Raw genomic sequence first — 19,402 nt, forward strand, 5'->3', positions numbered from 1 at the left:
CTGTTCTCTGTTTGCCTCAAAGGGCCCGAGAGCCTCCACCCATGCCGCCATGGACTGCCTGAGTTGCTTCCATGACATCCGGGCCACCAGGCAGTCTGGCACACCCAGAGATCACTTCTCATGCAGGGTGCTTCTACAAGCACCTTAGCTGAGATGAGAGTTGGATGGGTTGGTGCCAGGAGTCTTCATTATTATTCTGCATTCTGCATGCAGGAGAAGATGCCTCTTCTGAGTAGGTGGTTGAAAGAAAGCTGTGCCCCTACAGGTGTGTGCCTGGGCACCAAGCCAGAGGCCGGGCATCAGCCTTTTGTCCTCTTCCCCTGGCACCTTGGGACATTGCTCTGGCTGGCCAGGCTGGTGATGGTGCCAGTGTGGCATGGTCTGCTGGAAGTGCATGAGCCATGTTGCTCACTTCTACAGCAATATCGTTCCCTGGTATTATCTGCAGATTTCTCTTCCCTTCTAATAGGAGTAAATCAAAGTGTTTTAGTGTTGTCATCAGTCTCACCCCGCTTCTCCTCTAGCTAAAGGCTTGCTCATGATTCTCCTAAAATAAGTAAAAGATTCTTTCCAACACTACAAGGAGTCCTGCTGCTGCCCTCCTTGCCAGCCTACCACCCAGCTCAGGCTGGAGACAAACGTGCCCACCTGCAGACTGTTGCAAGACTATCTAATGGGTGACCCTGGGTGCAGCAAGAGTGTCTTGGACCTAGAGGAAATCCCTGCTCCACAGGAGTGCAGACAGCTGGAGCAATGCCAGGGTTAAAAAGCAGACATTTCCCCCTTTTGGTTAGAAGGCCAGGTAGAATCCTCTGAAAGAACTGTAGCAGGCACAGGAGCTTGGGAAGACTGTGGGTACAAGTTCTGCCAAAAAAAATCCTGGGAGAACCTGGGGGTACTGTGGTATGGTCAAACCTCTGCCCTTCCCACTCAGCTGGCAGAGGCCGCTCAGGCCTCCCAGGGGCAGGAGGTAGGGGCTCCCCCGATTTTCTAGGCTTCCCTGGTAGAGAGGGGGTTACTCCAAGGTGTGTGGAACGCACAGGAGAAGGAAACAGGTGTGTGGCTGTGAAGCCAATTTGGGAACTGAATATTTGCAATGGGTACCTATGGCGAAGGGACCCCCAGGAGTGCTCTGGGAAAGGCAGCATCAGCAAGGCCTAGCATTGGAAGGATGGCAGATTCTGGGGCCTAGACTGCAGGAGAGACCCAGCAGCCTGTACCAACAAGCCCCAGGCCCTTCTGCTGCATTCTAGAGCCAAAGCCTCAGCACAGAGTAGACCTAGCCGTATCCAGCCACCTGGTTCTCCACTCAGGGGGATGGCTGCTGCTTGCTCACTGTGACACCATCAGGGTACTGCAGCATCCAGGCCTATGACATGCCTCAAGGGCAGCCTGAGGCCAGCACTGCATTTGGTGTCCCTTGGGAGACTGAGCCCCAGAATCCCAGAGGATTTGTCACATCTCGGGACCTGTCTTCCTGTTGCAATGTCCTGAGAGCAGACCCCAGACCCCCAAACCTCAGGGCTGGCTTCTGGATCCCAACGTGGCTTCAGTGGATGATGCACCGCCGTGTGCCTAGGCTGTGGCAGACTTTACCAGGCCCTGTGTTCTGTCAAGAAAACTCTCTCTCCTCTTCCCATTTACATCCTCCCTTTCCCACCTGCTTGAGGCCCTAGCAGTCATCACCTCATTGTCAGGCTCATTCTGGATCCCATTTTCGGAATACCCCTGAGGCTGGGCAGTCAGAGAAGCTGGGCATCTATGGGGAGTCAGAAACTCCGTCTAGTGGGGCCTGGGGAAGTGGACTCACTTCTCTGGCCAAGCATAAATGGAGCCCAGAGTGGGTTGGTCTCAATTGTGAAGGGGCTACCTTGTCCTGAATGGGGCCTAGTTCATTCACCACCCTCTCCCAGGGATTTGGAGGCCCCACTGTCCTTGAGGATAGGAAGGGATCCTTTTGTTTTCATGATGAGATGGCACCGGAATCTGAAGCAGGGTTACCTGCTTGTGACAGAGTGACAGAGAGCCATGTCATGTGACCAGCGTGGCCCGCCCATATTCAGGGGTGCCTGCTGCTACCTGCGTACCTGAAGCTGTGGTTCCTGGGGGCTCTGCTTCCTCTGCTTGCCCAGAACTCCTGGGTTCCCTGCAGCATCTTGGAGATTTTGGTTTTTCCACAACTGAAGAGTTATACACCCTGGCCCTGGAATCAAATAGGAAGCTCCAGCTACCAGGAGGTGGTACTGCTCCTGGAACAAGCAGGCAAGCTGGGGCTAGGGGACACCAGCGACTTCTCCTGGAGTCAAGTTAAAGTCAGACTTGGTGCACCCCTCTGAAGACCCTGCTCTTCCTCCTTAAGCACCCGAGGACAGGTAGAGCTCCCAGGAGACTCCACGAGACTAGGGGTGATCCTTCCTCAGTGCCTCAGTGCTGCTCTGCCACGGAGAGGCCCAGCTTCCCCAGGCCCCTCCTGCCCAGCTGTGGGCTCCAGGGAGCAAATGGAGGAGTAGATATGGGAGTTCCAACCTTAGGCCTCAGCATCCAGGGCACTTAAGAACCTTCAACTCTGCGCTGGCCAGGGCCTGATCTGCAGTGCACCTCCAGCCTGGGAGAGGCACTAGTAAGCTGGCTGGCTGTGCTCAGGGGCCAGAGCGGACTTCCCAGAGCAGTGGCAGTGCGTGTCTCTGCCGACGTATGCTAGTGGGAGCTACTGGGAAACAGAGACCGTCCTTCTGCATACTGGGGCCACCAACCCCTGAGCACGTCTGTACCATGGAAACCAGGTTTGTGTTAGAATTCTGCTGACCAAGCCATGCAAGGCTTTGGCAATGCCAGGCCTCAGGGTTCACGCACACAGCTTGGCTGGAGAGGTCTAAGCCATCCGACAATGAGGATTTGGGGCAAGCGTCTGTTGGAGTTACTCCTGCACTGACATCCACATGGGCTCCAGCATCTGGGCCTTGAGTCGCACAGCCATCACTTCCTCAACCCTGCATCGGCACACATCAGCAACATCTGCTGAGGTTGTTCTAACAGGCTGTCCCTCTCATGTTCAAGTTCAGACCTTTGAACGTGACTTAGCAAATTCCGCTTTGGGAAGAATAGCCAGGGGAACAATCCCGATCTTGCCTGGGTACCCACAGGACTCACAGCTCAGAGCTTCCGGAGAAGACGAGTGAACAGTCAGACTAGTGCTTTACCTAATAAACAGACGAGGTCAACTTCAGCTTTTCACCCCAGAGAATAACATAAGAAATGCAATGATTTCAACAGGTCATGCTTTCAAAACAGATGATGCATGCTGAAGTAAGATGTGAGGTCTCACCCAGAGAGTGTCTGCTGCTTAGTCAAGCTAAGTAACATGCACACTAACTCAACACAGCTGGTGCCTGTGGACATTTTCCCATCCAACTCCTTGTTGCCCTTATGGCACACCTGGCTTGAATCCCTTTTTCTTAGCCTTAGGAAAATCAGCCAACGGAGCAGCCTGGGTAAGGCGGGAAGTGTAAGGGTGATAAGGGGATAAAGCAGCCTCATCCCCAGGGCAGGGAGGGATACAGGAAGACCAAATTAAACAGCCACACAAAGCTTGAAGGCCTATCCATAGTTAAGTCCCCCAAAACATATTTAGGATTTTCACAACTCGGGTTCCAAGGCAGAGCAACCCTTGTGCCCCATCAGTACCCGGGGAGGGGATACTGCTGGCCCTCAAGGAGCAGGTGGCAGCTGTCAGAGCCTGGACATATGTGAGCGTCACCTTTGAGGTGCTCAGTGTCTCCCGTCCTGGCCTGCATCTTGCCTTCTGCCTGAGGAACACATCAGGCATCCCTCTGCAAAGGCACAGCTCCTTCCTTGGAGATCTTTGGCAACCTGCACCCAGTTCGCCAAGAGGAGCAAGTCCAACACCCAGCCCCATCTCCATCCCCGCTGGAGTGTCCCCTTGGGGACAACTGTGACGCAGCTGCTTGAACTGACCCAGGAGCATGGTAGATGACTGTCCCTCAGGACTCACAAGCATTGGGCCCAGAGCCACTGTGGGCACTGAAATCCAGCGATGCTCGGCTCCCCTATATAAATGGTGTCTGCATACGTGTTCACCTCTGCAGGCTTTCATCAGCACCAGTGGCTTGCAACGCCTGGCAGAGCCCACACATTGCTTCATTTGTGCACATTAAGTCAGTACTGGGTGTGCACCATAAGTTTTGCTTTTATGGAACTTCATGGAATTCCATTTTCAGTATTTTCTATTCACAGCTGGTTTGATCCAAGGGAACTCACAAACGCAGAACCATGGGTGCAAAACTTGTGAAAGCAGACATAGGCTGACTGTACCCCAGCTTAGTGTTGGCGAAAATTTGAATTTTAACCTGAAGACATCTGGAACACTGCTACGGTCTGCTCAGGAAGCCGAGTAAACACTGAGTAAGTTACACAATTCCTTTAGATTGGTTAGTCAGAGCAGAGCTTTCCAAGCCAGCATCAGGCATAGGCTTACGTGTTGATCTGGTTTAAAGAGAAGGCAGGCATGTACCAGAGAGCTAAGCCACTTGTAGGAAACCCTTGTAAGGCTCAGCAAATTACTTTTGCAAATTACTTCTGGCATTTTTAAACTGGAAATACACTTCATTCTTCAGTTGGACCTGAGTGCCTCTCTGCCCTGCTGAGGGTCTGTACAACTTTCAGTCCCTGCCATGCTGAGTGCCAAACCTGTATGTTCACTCCAGACACGTGTTCAGGTGCCTGAACCCATGCTAAGTGCAGCAGAGAGCAGTCTGGGTATTTCTAAACAGCCGTCACTCAATAGAGCAGATTGTTTAAACAGGGAATGTACCTTCCTTCCCCCAGAGGATTTGTCTGGCTGTATTTGGGGATGGCATGCAGCTGGCAGTCCCAGGAGGGATCAAGGCTGAGTCCTTCTGAGCAGTCCATGGCTAGCGTCCACCCCCAGCTCTTCTGGCCCTCCCTGGTCCAGTCACCACCTGCCCACCCCAGACCTTCTCAGGGGCCTCTGCTCTGTGGTATGGCTTGTTCTTTCCTGACCAGCCAACGGCCTGCAGGCATGACTATGCTGATTCTTGCTTATAATCGATGTCCTAGGGTCACTGACATAATCAGGTTTGCTAGGGGCCTGTGTGGAGCCCAGTGGTTACGAAGCATGTGAAGGTGCTTGTGTCCCATAGCACTGTACCTGGGTTTCATACCCACTTCCAGCTCCTTGTTCCAGCTGCCTGTTAATGCCAACCTTGGCAGGCAGTGATGGTGGAACGTACACATAGTGGGATTCTCATCACCCATGTAGGACACCTGCTCTCAGCCCTGGCCACTGCGGGCATTCGAAGAGTGAACACAAAGACCCAATGTGCCTCTAGAATTAATACAACAATCTCCTGAACTTTTGGCTCCCTCCCTCCCCTCTCAATGTATATAACTAGTACAATCAAAAAACACAGTAGATACCACATAGGGTGAAAGAGGGACATGGGGGTGTGGGACCCAACAAACCCAGGACAGCTCACACGTTGAGGGGAAGCTGGACTTTGGGAGGTATGCCCTGCTCTCCGGCCACAGTGGCAGCTCGCGGGACGGCTGTGGGGGCAGGTCCGGCCAAGGAGGAATCCTGAAAACAGACAAGACACAGCAGTGAGAAGATGAGGGTCTGTCCATGTGACAGCAGTGGACAGTAGTGGCCTGGCCCTCCCCCGCACCAGCACCATAGGAGGCTTGGCTTTGTTCTTAGAACTTGAATTATTCTGTTAAAGAAAACCTAGTTAAAGCCTTTTGTGATAAAGAACATGAACTCATTACAAAATAGTTTCTACAGAAACTAAGATTGGCGTCAGGATAAAACTGGTTCTTTGGCAGTGGACAGTGAAAGACTGTGGAGTGACCAGGGTCTACTGAGCACTTCCTGTTCGGACTCAAGGCCTCAAGGGGTCCTCACGAGGGCACTTGCTAAGCAGCAGCTGCATATTAAGGTCAAGGAGGTTAAGGCAGAGGATTGTGGGTATATGCTGGTCTTGCCCAGGGACATGCTTGCACACTTAGCCCTCAGACCTAGCCGTGTTGTTGCCAAGATACCCTTCCACCCAGTTCTCCCATCCTCCCATCTTCCTCTCCAGAGTTATTGCATACGGGCTGCACCGTGAGGACATGACGAAGTCCTGGCCCTCAGCACCTGGGAATGCTGGCTTCTGGGCACATACACAATGAGGTCAGGATTTTTTTTTATTATTATTATTAGAGCAAGACCCGAACCTCAGGACTGTCTTTCTAAGATACAGAGGAGGAGAACAGAGACACACAGATGGGAAGGGAGGATGTGTGACGATGAGGACGGACACTGAGGAGATGCACTCAGGGCTGCCGGAAGTTAGGAGAGTTAACTTCCTGTGCTTCAAGTCATGAAGCTTGTGGGACAGCAAGATCACAACTCCAGGAAGCCAGCACAGAGGGGAATACAGGGTGCATGGGGAAGGAGGGCAGCATTTTCTCCGTCTCGAGGATCCCTTCTAGACCCAAGCAGTAGGAGAAGGATCTCGGCAGACACTAGTGGCAATTGATTAGGCTGTTGGTATCTTGGGAAGCTATTCAAAGCTCTGGCTGGGAAAGGCACATCTGTGGGTCCTCAGGTGGGCAGGCACCACTGAGAGCAGACATCCCAAAGGCGGGAGGCTAGAAGGCACCAGGAAGGCAGCAGGGAGGCACTCAGCCGCGGATTTGACTGGCCTCAGCCCTGACCCTTAGCTGAGTGAGTTGGTGATGGGCTTTCTCACACTTTTCAGCTAATGGGTGCCAAGGCTGCAGACCACCTGCTGATCCATCTTGCTCTGCGTGGCCACACACCTTCCTGACTAAGGCCCATAAATGGCAGCTGAAGCCACTTCCAGCTCAGAAACTCCACCTGGCTCTGGAAGAGGGAGACAGAGATGACAAGCACCCCCTACTGTCTCCATGGAAACTCCAAGTCACCAAGGACTGCCCCCTAGCAGCCCCAATACTCGTGAGAGGAGGGAGCTGGTGGTTTTCAAAGGTTACTGACACAGCCAGGGCCACGCAGGAGGCAGAACACAGCCAGGAGGCCAGGCGATGTGAAACGTTCTAGCCCTCACCGCAGGGTCCAGTGATGATCAGGGAGGAGCACAGGAGACAGGGAGTCGCAGGCCTAGACCTGCAGGTTTCCATGCACCAGTGGGAGGCTCAGCTGCTGGACGAGGGAGAGAGTCAGAGGATTTAGGGGGCTGCAGCAGCGACAGTGACATGGCGCCCCTCGTGCAGAGCTGAGCAAACACTGAGGAGTCCCCCAATCCCACTGCATGCCTGCCAATGGGTATTTTTATGTCAATCATCTGCTTAAACAAAATGAGGAAGCTGAGGTGTGGGGAAGTTAGATGACAGACACACAGGGCATGCGCAGGACCAGACCTGGCACTGGGACCGTCCTATGCCTGTGTGTCTCTGCTGTTGCAACAAAGTGCAGAGACTCAGTGGCTGACAGCATCACGCATCTGCTGTCTTGGAGATCTGAATCCTCAGCAGAACACCAGGCAGAGAAGCTGTCTGAAGGTACAGGGGAGGATGCCCAGGCTGGTCTCGGGCATACGGAGCCTGGAATGCTGGAGGTGTGGGCACGCTGAATGTGAGGGAGATGGACGAGGAGGCACATACCTGAGTTGGATCTTGTGCACAGAGCTTATCTACAAGGCAGCATAGCCTCACAGCTCAGCTCTCTGGTGTGTGGACTTGGGGGTGTCAGACCTTGAGACTGGTCAGAGTCCGTGAACCCTAGCTCTCTCCTTGTCGGGAGAGCTTCTGCTCCAATTGCAAAGGAGTCACCAGAACTGCACTCCCATGCCCCTGCCATGCGAAACAACTGAAACATTGGGCAGATGTATGAATCAGAGACTCAGACTCCCAGATGGGAGGCTTAGGCCCACCAGCTCCCACGGCCCAGGGGAGTCGCCATTGAGAGATAAGATCGCTCCAAACACGAGGGACTCACAAGAGCCAAACCCGAGCACCAAGACGGGCCTTCCCATGTCTCTGTAAGTAGGTGGGAGTCGACACGGAGGCAGAGTCTCCAAAGGTTGCTGTGGGATGCAGGGTGAGGAGACCAGCTGGGCAGCCGAGGAACAGCAGCAAATGCAGACACATGGTGTCCAGGGAAGAGTCTCGGGTGGTAGGAGCTGTGCTCAGTCCGGCTGCAGGCTGGGGAAAGGTTAGGGTCAGGGCTGGCCAGCCTGCAGCATGTGGACAGGTGCTGGTGGTCCTGCTGGATGACGGCCTGGCTCTCACTCATCAGTCCTCTGGGATACAGATGACACTGGTGTGCTCCTACAGGAAAAGCCATCCCAAGGGTGGGATCAGTAACAGCCTCCATCTTAAATTAGTACCTGAGAAAGACGTGGGTCCAAGTCCCTGCTGGCTGTGGCCCCTGAGAACCTACAGGGGTGCGCAATGTGCTGCCTGGTTTATAGATCAGGGAAGGGAACTTTCAGGTCACAGGAGTCAAAAATGTAATCAGCTCCAAATCTCACTCATTGGGACTTCTCTGTGCGGGAGTGAGAGGGAGAGTGATGTGGAAAGCCCATCCTGGAGACCCAGCAGTTTCTTGTTAAGAATGAATCCTAAAATAATCTAACAAATCAGAGCGGCAGTACCGACAAGGCTTTTGCTGCAGCACTATTTATAACACGAAAATCTTGAGCCGCCAAGCAACCCAGATGTCCCACGGCAAAGGGCTCTGATGGGCGTGACAGGCTGTGCTGGAACCACCAGATGGGAAGTGAAGCAGGTATTTTTATGGCACAAAGACTAGAAATCTACATGTCAAGTGGTATTGATGATTTTATATCACTTACATTTCAAGTGATAATGGCTTCTAGAACATTTTCACAGAAGTATCCAAGGTTGATTTGCAAATTATTTATAGCTCTGGTGAAGGGCGAGTCCATGTCTTCCTGATCCCACAGGGCCACCTCCCTGGAGAATGAATGACAGGAGCTGGAGGAGAGGTGTGTGCCTGTAACATGGGGGAGGGGTGTGTGCCTGCAGCATGGGGGAGGGGTGTGTGCCTGCAGCATGGGGGAGAGGTGTGTGCCTGCAGCATGGGGGAGGGGTGTGTGCCTGTAACATGGGGGAGGGGTGTGTGCCTGCAGCATGGGGGAGGGGTGTGTGCCTGCAGCATGGGGGAGGGGTGTGTGCCTGCAGCATGGGGGAGGGGTGTGTGCCTGTAACATGGGGGAGGGGTGTGTGCCTGCAGCATGGGGGAGGGGTGTGTGCCTGCAGCATGGGGGAGGGGGTGTGTCTGCAGCATGGGGGAGAGGAGTGTTCCTGCAGCATGGGGGAGAGGTGTGTGTGCCTGCAGCATGGGGGAGGGGTGTGTGCCTGTAACATGGGGGAGGGGTGTGTGCCTGCAGCATGGGGGAGAGGAGTGTTCCTGCAGCATGGGGGAGAGGTGTGTGTGCCTGCAGCATGGGGGAGGGGTGTGTGCCTGTAACATGGGGGAGGGGTGTGTGCCTGCAGCATGGGGGAGAGGAGTGTTCCTGCAGCATGGGGGAGGGGTGTGTGTGCCTGCAGCATGGGGGAGGGGTGTGTGCCTGTAACATGGGGAAGGGGGGTGTGTCTGCAGCATGGGGGAGAGGAGTGTTCCTGCAGCATGGGGGAGGCGTGTGTGTGCTTGCAGCATGGGGGAGGGCTGTGTGTGCCTGCAGCATGGGGGAGGGCTCTATGTGCCTGCAGCATGGGGGAGGGCTCTATGTGCCTGCAGCATGGGGGAGGGCTCTATGTGCCTGCAGCATGGGGGAGAGGTGTGTGTGCTTGCAGCATGGGCGAGGGTGCGTGTACCTGCAGCATGGAGTGAGAGCCAGTGCTCTGACTGGCCAGGCACCTCTGCTTTGCATCAGGGTACAGTAATTGGACAGTCAGCTGGACAGTGGGAATATGACAATCAGCTCCAACCAGTCCCACAAAGCTGCTTTTGTTAATGATCCTGCTATTCAAATAAACTCTCCCAAAGCAAACTGAACGAAGCCAACCGAGCACCTCCTGAGCAAGGCATAGCAAAAGCCTGGACAGCGACTGGACACAGCCTGGTTGGCACTAACTCCACCGGAGACTTGCTCCTCCCCGGCATCCTTGAGCCATTTTAGTCATAATTTAATAGAGGGACTGATGAATTTGGCCAAGAGGTTTAGAAAAGATTGATTTCTGACTGCTAAACAGAGGAAGAAGGCTTGGCTGGAAAAGCAGGCTTGGCCGGAAGGCACCCAAAGCATGAGACCATTTTTGCCTGCATGCAACTCCCCGGGAGAGTCAAACACCACGTTCCCTCTGAGCAGGGCACTGGGAGTCAGGGCACCTGGGGGCTCAACAGCAGGAACACTCACAGAGTTCCTTGAGGGGTCTGGGCACTGGTTACTAATACACTGACTCTACCTGAGGACAGCTGAGAGCGTCATCCTGAAGGCTGTGTTTAGCGGAAACTTGATCTGGCAGCGCTACAAAGCAAATGTGTGCATTGCACAGCCATGGCAGGGCTGAGATGCAGGAGCCCATGTGGAGGGGTCATATTGTGGAAGCACGTGACCCCTACCCTTATCTGCAATTTTGTTTTCCATGTTTGGCTGTCCACCATTAACTGCAGTCTGAAAATATTAAGTGGAAAATTCCAGAAACAATTGATTAAGTTTTACGTAGCTCATTGTTCTGACTGGCGTAACAGAATCTCTCGGGACATTGATCTCCCCCTTGTCCAGGGCATACAAGCTGCCTAAGCTAGCCACCTGCTGGTCCCTGGCAGCCTTCCCAGTGACAGGGTCATCTGCCATGGCACCCCAATGCTGTCTTCACAGAACCTTTGTACAGAAGCCTCGTTCTGTATCAGAGGACCTATGTCATCCACCTCGCTTCGTCCTGTCATTACTTCACATCATCCCAAGAAGAAAGGTGAGCACATAGTAATGACAGAGGGAGAGACAATATTCATATAGCTTTTATTATGGCACCAATATTATGACTATTCTATTCTTAGTGTTCCTAACTGATAAGTTAAAGTATGTCACAGGAATGCATTAGAGGAAAAACATAGCTAATTTAGGGCTTGCTTCTATTAACGGATTTGGGCATCCACTTGAGGTTCTTAGAGCACATCCCCCAAATATAAGATAATGATAGTATCTGAAACTGTGGCCAGTTCAGTGCCATAGCTCACCATGCAACCTGAGAGTCAGTGGCTGCCCCAGACCCCTGCCAGGTATTGCAAATCAAAGGATCCCTCCTTGAGTATTTGATTAGAACCTCCTGTACACACAGACCAGCACAAGGCTCTTGCTGAGCCTTCTGGGATCAGCACTGCCTGGGAGCAGCGTCACACCCCACACCCCATAGAGGGATTGTCTACCCAGAGAGCTCCGAGTCCTTGTGTAACATGTGGAATATGGGAGATAAGAAGCATATGACTCAGATTCAGCCAGTGTGAGTTCAGTACAGTGGGCACCCTGGCTCTGGCTCTGGCAGCATTCCACAGGGCTTCTGGACCCTGAGGCAGGCTCGCCTCCTCTCTAACTGTGCGCTTTATCTCTGGGACAGCTCTCATTTGCAATGGCTTCATTTTACATGATTCAGGACCTTCGGGGCTAGTGAGGACTTGGCAGGAGTCAGGGAACTGGACAGTGATAAACATAAGTAAGGAGCAGGGGTCTCCAGCTGCTCAGAATTCAAATCTTCAGGAACGCAATGTTGGGACACACATCCAAGACTACCTGGTGGGAGGCTGTGCTCCAATCCAAAGGAAGTGCAGCCTTGTCCATGATGGAACTGGGTCTGTTAGCCCACTCACTGGGAAGCCTTGGACTAGAGTAAAGCACGTTTGCATCCTCCTCCTTTTCATCTACTTCAAAACAGACATGAGCTGGAAGTCAGCCAGGCAGGTGAACAAGCACAGGGTTCTAGAAGAGCTGGCTAATCCAATGGGATACTGTAGTCTGTGTTCTCACAAACCCAATGAAACATTTGTGCAGTGATCCCTCCAGCTAAAACAGCCCCAAACACTCAGAGTCAGCCAGCAGGGGCACAGGTCAATGAGGACCCCTCAATCGGCAGTGTATTCCATGGTGACAAATAATAGTGGGAAAAAGTGGCAAGCAGCCCGCCTTCCGCTGTGCCCCAAGCTGTACATGGATGGGGCAGAATCCAGGGCTCAGCCTGCCAGTGCCAGCTCTGAAGCAAGGTGAGGGCCTTGGCTCTGGGGCCCCTTTCCTCTCCCTGGAAGAGAGCTTGCATCCAGCGCTGGATCTGCCAGCTGGGTAGAAGTGGGCTGTGCTGTGACCATGACCGGCTGTAGGAAACACCAGCAGCCCCAGGCTGGACGTTCTGCTGCTGTGCTGACACCCCGAGTCCCGCATAAACCCTTGGGTTGTTGTCATATCCTAGAGGCTCCACACAGCTGCTGGAAAGCAGGCCATATTGTTTCCTATTGCGATTAATCAGAGCAAAACAGGCGGTGTGTGGGCTGGCAGGTGGCACAGCGCTCTGAGCCGCTGCTTCTGACTCCCTGGCATCGACGAAGACCCTAGGAAGAAATGTCTCCTCATTTTAATTGCTAATACCGGTCCAGAAATTACTGTCATTACTTCGAGGAGCAATGAAATGAACATGTTTTATTCATCACTTGCCACCACTCCATTCACATCCAGTGTAAATCAGATCTTTATGAACCTGCTTCCCAAAGAAAACGTCAAAATAAGAGAAATGGCCTGGTTCTTTAGCTTGGTCCTATACCACTGCCAGCAGCTTAAGGAACCAAAGGGCCAGCAGGACCCCTGGAGGCCTGGCCAGGGAGCTGAAGCCAGAGCACCATATGTCTACCTAGCTGCCAGTGCTCTCAGTTGTGACAGCAAACAACTGCTCTTCACCTGCAAAGGTGGCCCAATGCCCCTTTTCTCCTCCTTGTCCCCTCCACTACCCACCACTCAATTTCTCCCCTTCCCCAGGCAACTCAAATTAGATCATAGGCTCCAGAAGTCTTGTGTGAGGCCCACGGCCAGATCTGTTGTGATGTCACTGTCCCTGCTTCTACTTTTGTGGATTAAATAGTTTGACTGGCACCCAGCATGTTCCCCCATTCTCACTGTCCGGTTGCTTTGACTCTACAAGGGCAGTCCTGGGTAGCCGTGACACAGGCCACAGGGCTTTTGCAAACCTAAAATATATCCTCTGATCCTGACCCAGGCAATGTTTGTCAGTGACTTCGCCATCAGTTGACCTTGAGAAAACAAACCTTCATTATCTGCTCTTATCCTCCTGGACGGGTAAGTGGGACCAACAAGCCACACTTGCAATCAAAGGTTTCCATGGCATCCCGTGATGTTTCTAAGGAGAATGCCCAACAAGTAGGTGGGATGTGGGTGGGTGGCATCCACTAATCAGTTCACTTGGGGGAGAGAAATCCTCAGAATATCCAACAGGAAAGGGGAAGCACGTGATGGAGTCCCAGGGTGTACTTCTCAGTCCATCCGGGGCTTCACAAGTTCCAACTCTACACCAACAGCTTTGGTCCTGGAGCTGCCTTTAATGCCAGGGAGAATCTTAGGTACGGTGGCAGCTTGGCTGAGGGGTTAGGCTATCACTTGGATACCTGCATCCCATACCAGAGTGTAAGGTTCTATTCCTGGCTTTGCTCTCAGTTCCAGTTTCAAGTTAATGCACATCTTCAGAGGAAGGATACAATGGCCCAAGTCCCTGTTACCCATGAGGGAGACCAAGACTGAGTTCCCAGATCTTGGCTTTACACTGGCCCAGGTCTGGCTATTATGGGCATTTGAAGAAGTGAACCACATCTCTCTCTCTTTCTCGCTCTCACTCTGTCTTTTTTTTTTAAGATTTATTTTTATTATTTTTTATTGGAAAGGCGGATATACAGAGAGGAGAGACAGAGAGGAAGATCTTCCGTCCGATGATTCACTCCCCAAGTGAGTGCAACGGCCGATGCTATGCCGATCCGAAGCCAGGAGCCTCTTCCGGGTCTCCCACGCGGGTGCAGGGTCCCAAAGCTTTGGGCCGTCCTCGACTGCTTTCCCGGGCCACAGTCAGGGAGTTGGATGGGAAGTGGAGCAGCCAGGACACAAATATGGCTCAGTTCTAATTCACTGTGTCCATTCATCTTGGCTAGCTAGCCAAGAATCCCTGTAAACAGGCTCCATGTCAGGCATACCAAAAATGGGCATCTCTGTGTCAAGCAGGGCACATCAGCTGGCCACATGGTCTGCCGATGATGGGATGGTGCTGACAGAGCCTGTAGGAAGGCACATGGGATCAGGGCAGCTGCTGGAATGGTTCTTAACTTCCTCCCATCTTACTGTGCTGGAACAACCTGTGCCTTCTCACAAGAGCTCTGAAGAGACAGGGATCATTCCAGAGCTTGAACTCTGTGGGCTCTGGTGGCCATTCTTGTCTGACTTCTTCAATTTTTCCTTCTACTATTCCTGGCCCTCCCTCTGTGCGACCCTACAGGTACAGATCATGTTTCCACCTCCCAGTGGGCCTCATGGTTCCTGAGGCTAAGGGAGTACCCATGAGGAGCCTGCCTGCAAACACCACAAGATAGAGTAGCTTTAATGACAGAGCCACCAAGCAAGTGAGAGGACCAGCAGCTCATCTGCCAGGGTACACTCTGCAGCTCCTATTCCATCATGGCAGCAAGAGCTTGGCACTAGATCATCACGATGCCAGCTTACCACATCAGCACTCTGTCCCCACTCCAAAGCCACAGAGCCAGAGCTACTTCCAGATTGCGTTAGACAGTTCTTGGGTAATATCCTTACAACTTTTTTTTTTTAATTCCTCTGAGGTTTACCTAGTGCTTTCCTTTTGAAATTTCCTCATAGTGCATATAATTACATTCATAACTGTGTAACTAAAAATAGTGCCAGGGCTGAACACTGCACACAGCTTGGGCTAAGCAGGTGAGTGTTGGAGCCAGGAGGCCCGTAAGCAGCTAACAGACAAACCACCTTGGGACGCCGGGCTCAGGGCAGCCAGGTCCTGCTTCAGCCCCCACAACTCTTGCCTCAGCACTTCCTGCACTTGGTTCATCTGTCTGTTCTGCATCTGGAGACATGCAGGTGGTGATGCACCTTAAAGATAACGGAGAGCTTCGTATGTGTCTTCTAACCGACGTCTCAATCAAGGAGACACTTGAAAAGCACTGGCTTTCTGATGTCCCTCCCACTGCATTTCAACACTTTTTTGATTGGAAAGGGCATTTCCCTAATCTCATGGGGTTGTTTACTTCAGAATTGATCTGGAAGTCATGAGGCTTTTCAAATCTCAGAGGCAGACAAGGCCTGGTAAAGGAGCTGTTTCTAGCTGGAGTGGTTGTCAGCTTGCAGTGGCTCCTGCATTAGTGCCTGCTAGGGCACCCTCCCTTTGCAGACAGCCCAGCCACATAGAACCTGTGTGTATTTGTTTGAAAGGGAAGTAATCAGGAGAGAAAAAGAGACAAAAAGAGAGAGCAAGACGGGCGAGAGAGTCAGTCTCCCATCTACTGGTTCATTCTCCAAACGCCTGTAGCATCCAGGACTGTGCAAGGCTAATGCCAGGAAACACGCAGTCCAGGTGAGTGTACCCACCAGAGAGCAGCGAGCCAAGGACTTGAGCCATCACCTGCTGCCTCCTAGGGTGCCTAGCAACAGCAAGCTGGATGTGGGGTCGGAACTTGAACTCAGGCACTCCTGTGTGCGATGTGGGTAAAGCTGCAACAGCTTAGCACCACAACACAGACCTCCTCTGGCCTCCATTTTAAAGGTGTTGCCCTTCCTCTGTATGCTCACCTGCAAAGCACAGGACCTGTCCATATTTCCTGTAAGGAGTTATTTGAATATCCCACCCTGGACCCAGCACCACTTCCTGCTCCTCACAGCTCACAAAATTCGCACCAGTCTAACTGTCCACCAATCAGATGTAACCCGGCATTTCACCTAAGAATCCCACCCCCAATAGCTCCCAGCCCCTTTCCTAACCCCGCCCACTTACCAATCATCCTTAGGCAATCACCTGTAACAATTCCAGGTACCAATTCCTTGGGGCCTGCCCTCAATCCCTCCCAATGCCCTCAATCCCTCCCAATCCCCACACCTTGCAGGTTCTCCCACCCGAATAGCATAGAAGAACCCCCAGGTGAGGCTCTGCTCTCTCTCTTCTCCTTCTGGCCTCTCCCCTTCTTCTCTCCTCCTTTCTCGTCTCCCACCACCTCCATCCCATTACTGCCCTGCTGGAATAAACCTCCTAAAGTACCTCACTGCGTCTGCTGTTTTCAGCTCATGGTCAAAGAACCCGGCTGCGGGAATTGGCTTTGCGTAATAAGGTAAGAACTGTAAGAACTTTAAGAGTTTTAAGTAACTAACATTTCCCACCTCTGTGTTCAGCAACAAAGACATACAGAACTCGGCTAAGTGAAAACCTAGAGAATGGTCACAGTGCTTGCATCCTCCTCCCCCTCCAGTCCCAGAAGGCTCTGTGTCCTCATTCACTTTAAGGCAGGCAGGCTGTAGCTAATGAACCAGGATCAGAAGTGCTTCTCCCACTACACAAAAGCACTGGGGACCATGGCACTAACTATCACATTTCTATCTCATCCCATCTTGCATGGGGCTCAGGAAGTGTTTACATGAAGGGTCCCCTAGCAGATTTGTCAGGCCTTTCTATGTGATAGAGGCCACAAGGTTTGCCTGCTGTGGGGGGGTCTAGGAGAGAGCTCGGAGGTAGAAAGAGTGAAAAGATGTGTATTGACTCAGACATGCTAAGGTAGGGGGTGCTTTCCCCTGAGACACAGGCACACACACACACACACAGCTTGCACACCAGGTCTTACTGTCTCTGTTTCAGCACCTATGATTGGCCTCAAGGCAGCTCCAGGGAGTGAGAGGGGCATGGGAGACTGTATGTAAGATAATTTAGACAGCAGCACTGCGGGGGCTAGACTCAACCCCTGAGCGCTGGCTGATACACTGCAGCAGAGCCAGCTGTCAGCTGCCCATGAGTCACATGCACAATGAGAGAGAAACAGGTGTCTTGGCTCATGGCTCCAAGAGTAGGACTGCTTGTCACCAAGTCACACAGGTCGAAACAGAGTCCCAGCATTGGGTACAGGCAGTCTAGCAATGACTTCTGTCACTTGCTGGGGTTCTTTTTTGGGTTGTGAGGAAAGCATGTGTGGTTTGACAATGCTTTGGTCAGAGGTGGACCATGCTGTCTGAGAGTGGGTTGGAATATTACAGAGGTGCTGTTTTCACGATCCTGTGGCCATGAGGCTGGCAGTGTACTCTAGTTCTGACATGTATGTTGGCACATGGCTTGACACACACCTACCATGCCTCCATCAGATGAAAATATACCAGCTGCAGTTACTTTTGATATATAATACTCATGAGAGTACAGGAATACATTATGAGTTTATGTACTAACTGTTGGCTTAACAACACTTTATGGTGATTTTAGGATATCCTATCTTCCTTAAAACGATGACTGCTGTGAAATAAACTCGAGTTTATGGCGTCTCCTAGTGACATGAAGAGACTGTGCCAAGTGGCTTACCACCACTGCTCAAAGTGCACTTGGTGTTATTTGCACAGTGACAATACAGTCTGGCCATGCACTTGGCAGAACGAGTCTCGACCACACGTAAGCCATGACTGTGGCCATTTCCCGATCGAATCCAATGATCTCAGGAAGCAGACATCTGAATCATGGCATGGGCCTGAACAGCCTCTTTCCTTCTCCACTCCGCTGGCAATCCTTTCCACGCAGTTGACCCAGGGTTGCTACTTGAGCTGGCCGCTGAGCTCTGCTGAGAGCAGAGTATGATTTGGGGGCAGGTGAACCTTCCGGGCCCTCTTTAAGGGACTGTAAACTGGGGAAAGCTCCTCGCTGGACACCACAGATGGCAATGAGAGGATGAATGCTGATGAGGAGATGGTCGAAGAGAAGACTACATCCTGTACCCACATGTGCTGAGCCCACGTCTCAGGGCATGAAGGAAGTGCCAGAGAAGATACCTCAGGCTCTCTGTGGACAGGACAGAGCTCAAGCTGATGTCCACAGCTCCACTCGGCCCCTTTGGAAGTACTGAGGGATGGTAAGCTGTCAAAGTGTCGCTCATTACACACGAGACTAAACACTGAAAGAGGGAAGACACTGCCTGGCAGCCCCCAAGGCCATGCTGGCTGGGACAAGACGTAGGTTCTCCCCTCCCCCTTCCGCTCCCTCCCTCTGCTGGTAGGAGTCCCTGAGTGCAGTGAGAGCGGCTGTCACTGTTCCACAAGGAAGAGCATGAAAGACCCGAGTGCTGACAGTGCCAGGCTCCTGTTTCCCACCGCCTTTTTACCTTCTGGACCGAGTTTGTTTCAGAGCTCAACATTCAACTATTCCCATCACCAAAGGGTTAGCAGATTACCAAGCAGGGACCTGAGCTCTGAGCTGGAGCCATTCCACCTGGCTACCCTTGAGGACAAGTGTGCCACATCTCGCCATGACCATGACAACAGTGCCTCCATCTCTGCTGTTTCTCCGACTCACTCAGCCCTTCCAGGCGGTTTAAGCAAAGAACGAACATGACTTTGTAGGGAATCACTGCCATTTTAACCCCTAAAGGCACATGTTCTTAGTGGACAGACTGAGATCCAGGGAGTCTCCATATTGTTCACAAAAGCCAATATACAGAGGGCCACAGTTGACTGTGTGCCTCCCAAGTTGTGGGTCCAAGCATATTTCCTAGGTGGATGTGGGTGTACATGTGTATCTGTGGGCAGGTATGGGCACCCACTGCACATACACATGTGTAGACATGTCCATAGATTCTGTGCCTGCATATGTGTGTCTCTGTGTGCATGTATGCATGAATACTGCACATATGTGCAGATGCGCATACACTGGGGTATGTCAATGTGCAGCATGTATCTAGGGCATACACTGGGTATGTCAGTGCCCTGTATGTATCTGTGTGCACCCAGGGCATCCTAGGGTATACACCAGGTTAGAAATGTGCAAGAACAGATACATGTGCGTGTGAATGAGCACACATGTGTGTACTTACAACCAGGTACTTCAAAAAGCTGGAAAATGAATTAAAAGATATGTTTATTTTGGTGTGAGAAATTGAAAACCATGGATATAAGTGGTCTCCAAAAGTTCATGGCAAATGTGCACTATGAGAAAACTGTCTATGGATTTAAAAATTGTTTGGCAACAAAATAAATCTGTGGTTGAAATTAATCAATTCATTAGAGTTACAAAAAGAGAGAGAGATAAAGACAGACAGATATTCCGTCTGTTGGTTCGCCCCCAAGATGGCTGCACAGCCAGGGTTGGGCCAGGCTCAAGCCAGTGGCCTAGAGTTTCATCCTCATCT

The 19,402-nt window shown here is 52.1% G+C and overlaps 1 protein-coding gene across 2 annotated transcripts in view; it reads right to left on the reverse strand.

Moving 5' to 3' along the window:
- Nucleotides 1-19,402, reverse strand: part of SH3RF3 (SH3 domain containing ring finger 3) — a 305,519-nt gene that overhangs the window by 54,333 nt on the left and 231,784 nt on the right. For both annotated transcript variants that reach the window (XM_040975664.1, XM_040975663.1), the window contains one exon: nucleotides 5,517-5,617. In XM_040975664.1, the coding sequence (XP_040831598.1) occupies nucleotides 5,517-5,617 (101 nt within the window). The remainder of the gene's footprint in view (nucleotides 1-5,516; nucleotides 5,618-19,402) is intronic.

This window comes from Ochotona curzoniae, unplaced genomic scaffold (genome assembly GCF_017591425.1).
Source record: "Ochotona curzoniae isolate NIBS_2020 unplaced genomic scaffold, NIBS_Ocur_1.0 contig_2688, whole genome shotgun sequence".
Lineage (NCBI taxonomy): Eukaryota > Metazoa > Chordata > Mammalia > Lagomorpha > Ochotonidae > Ochotona > Ochotona curzoniae.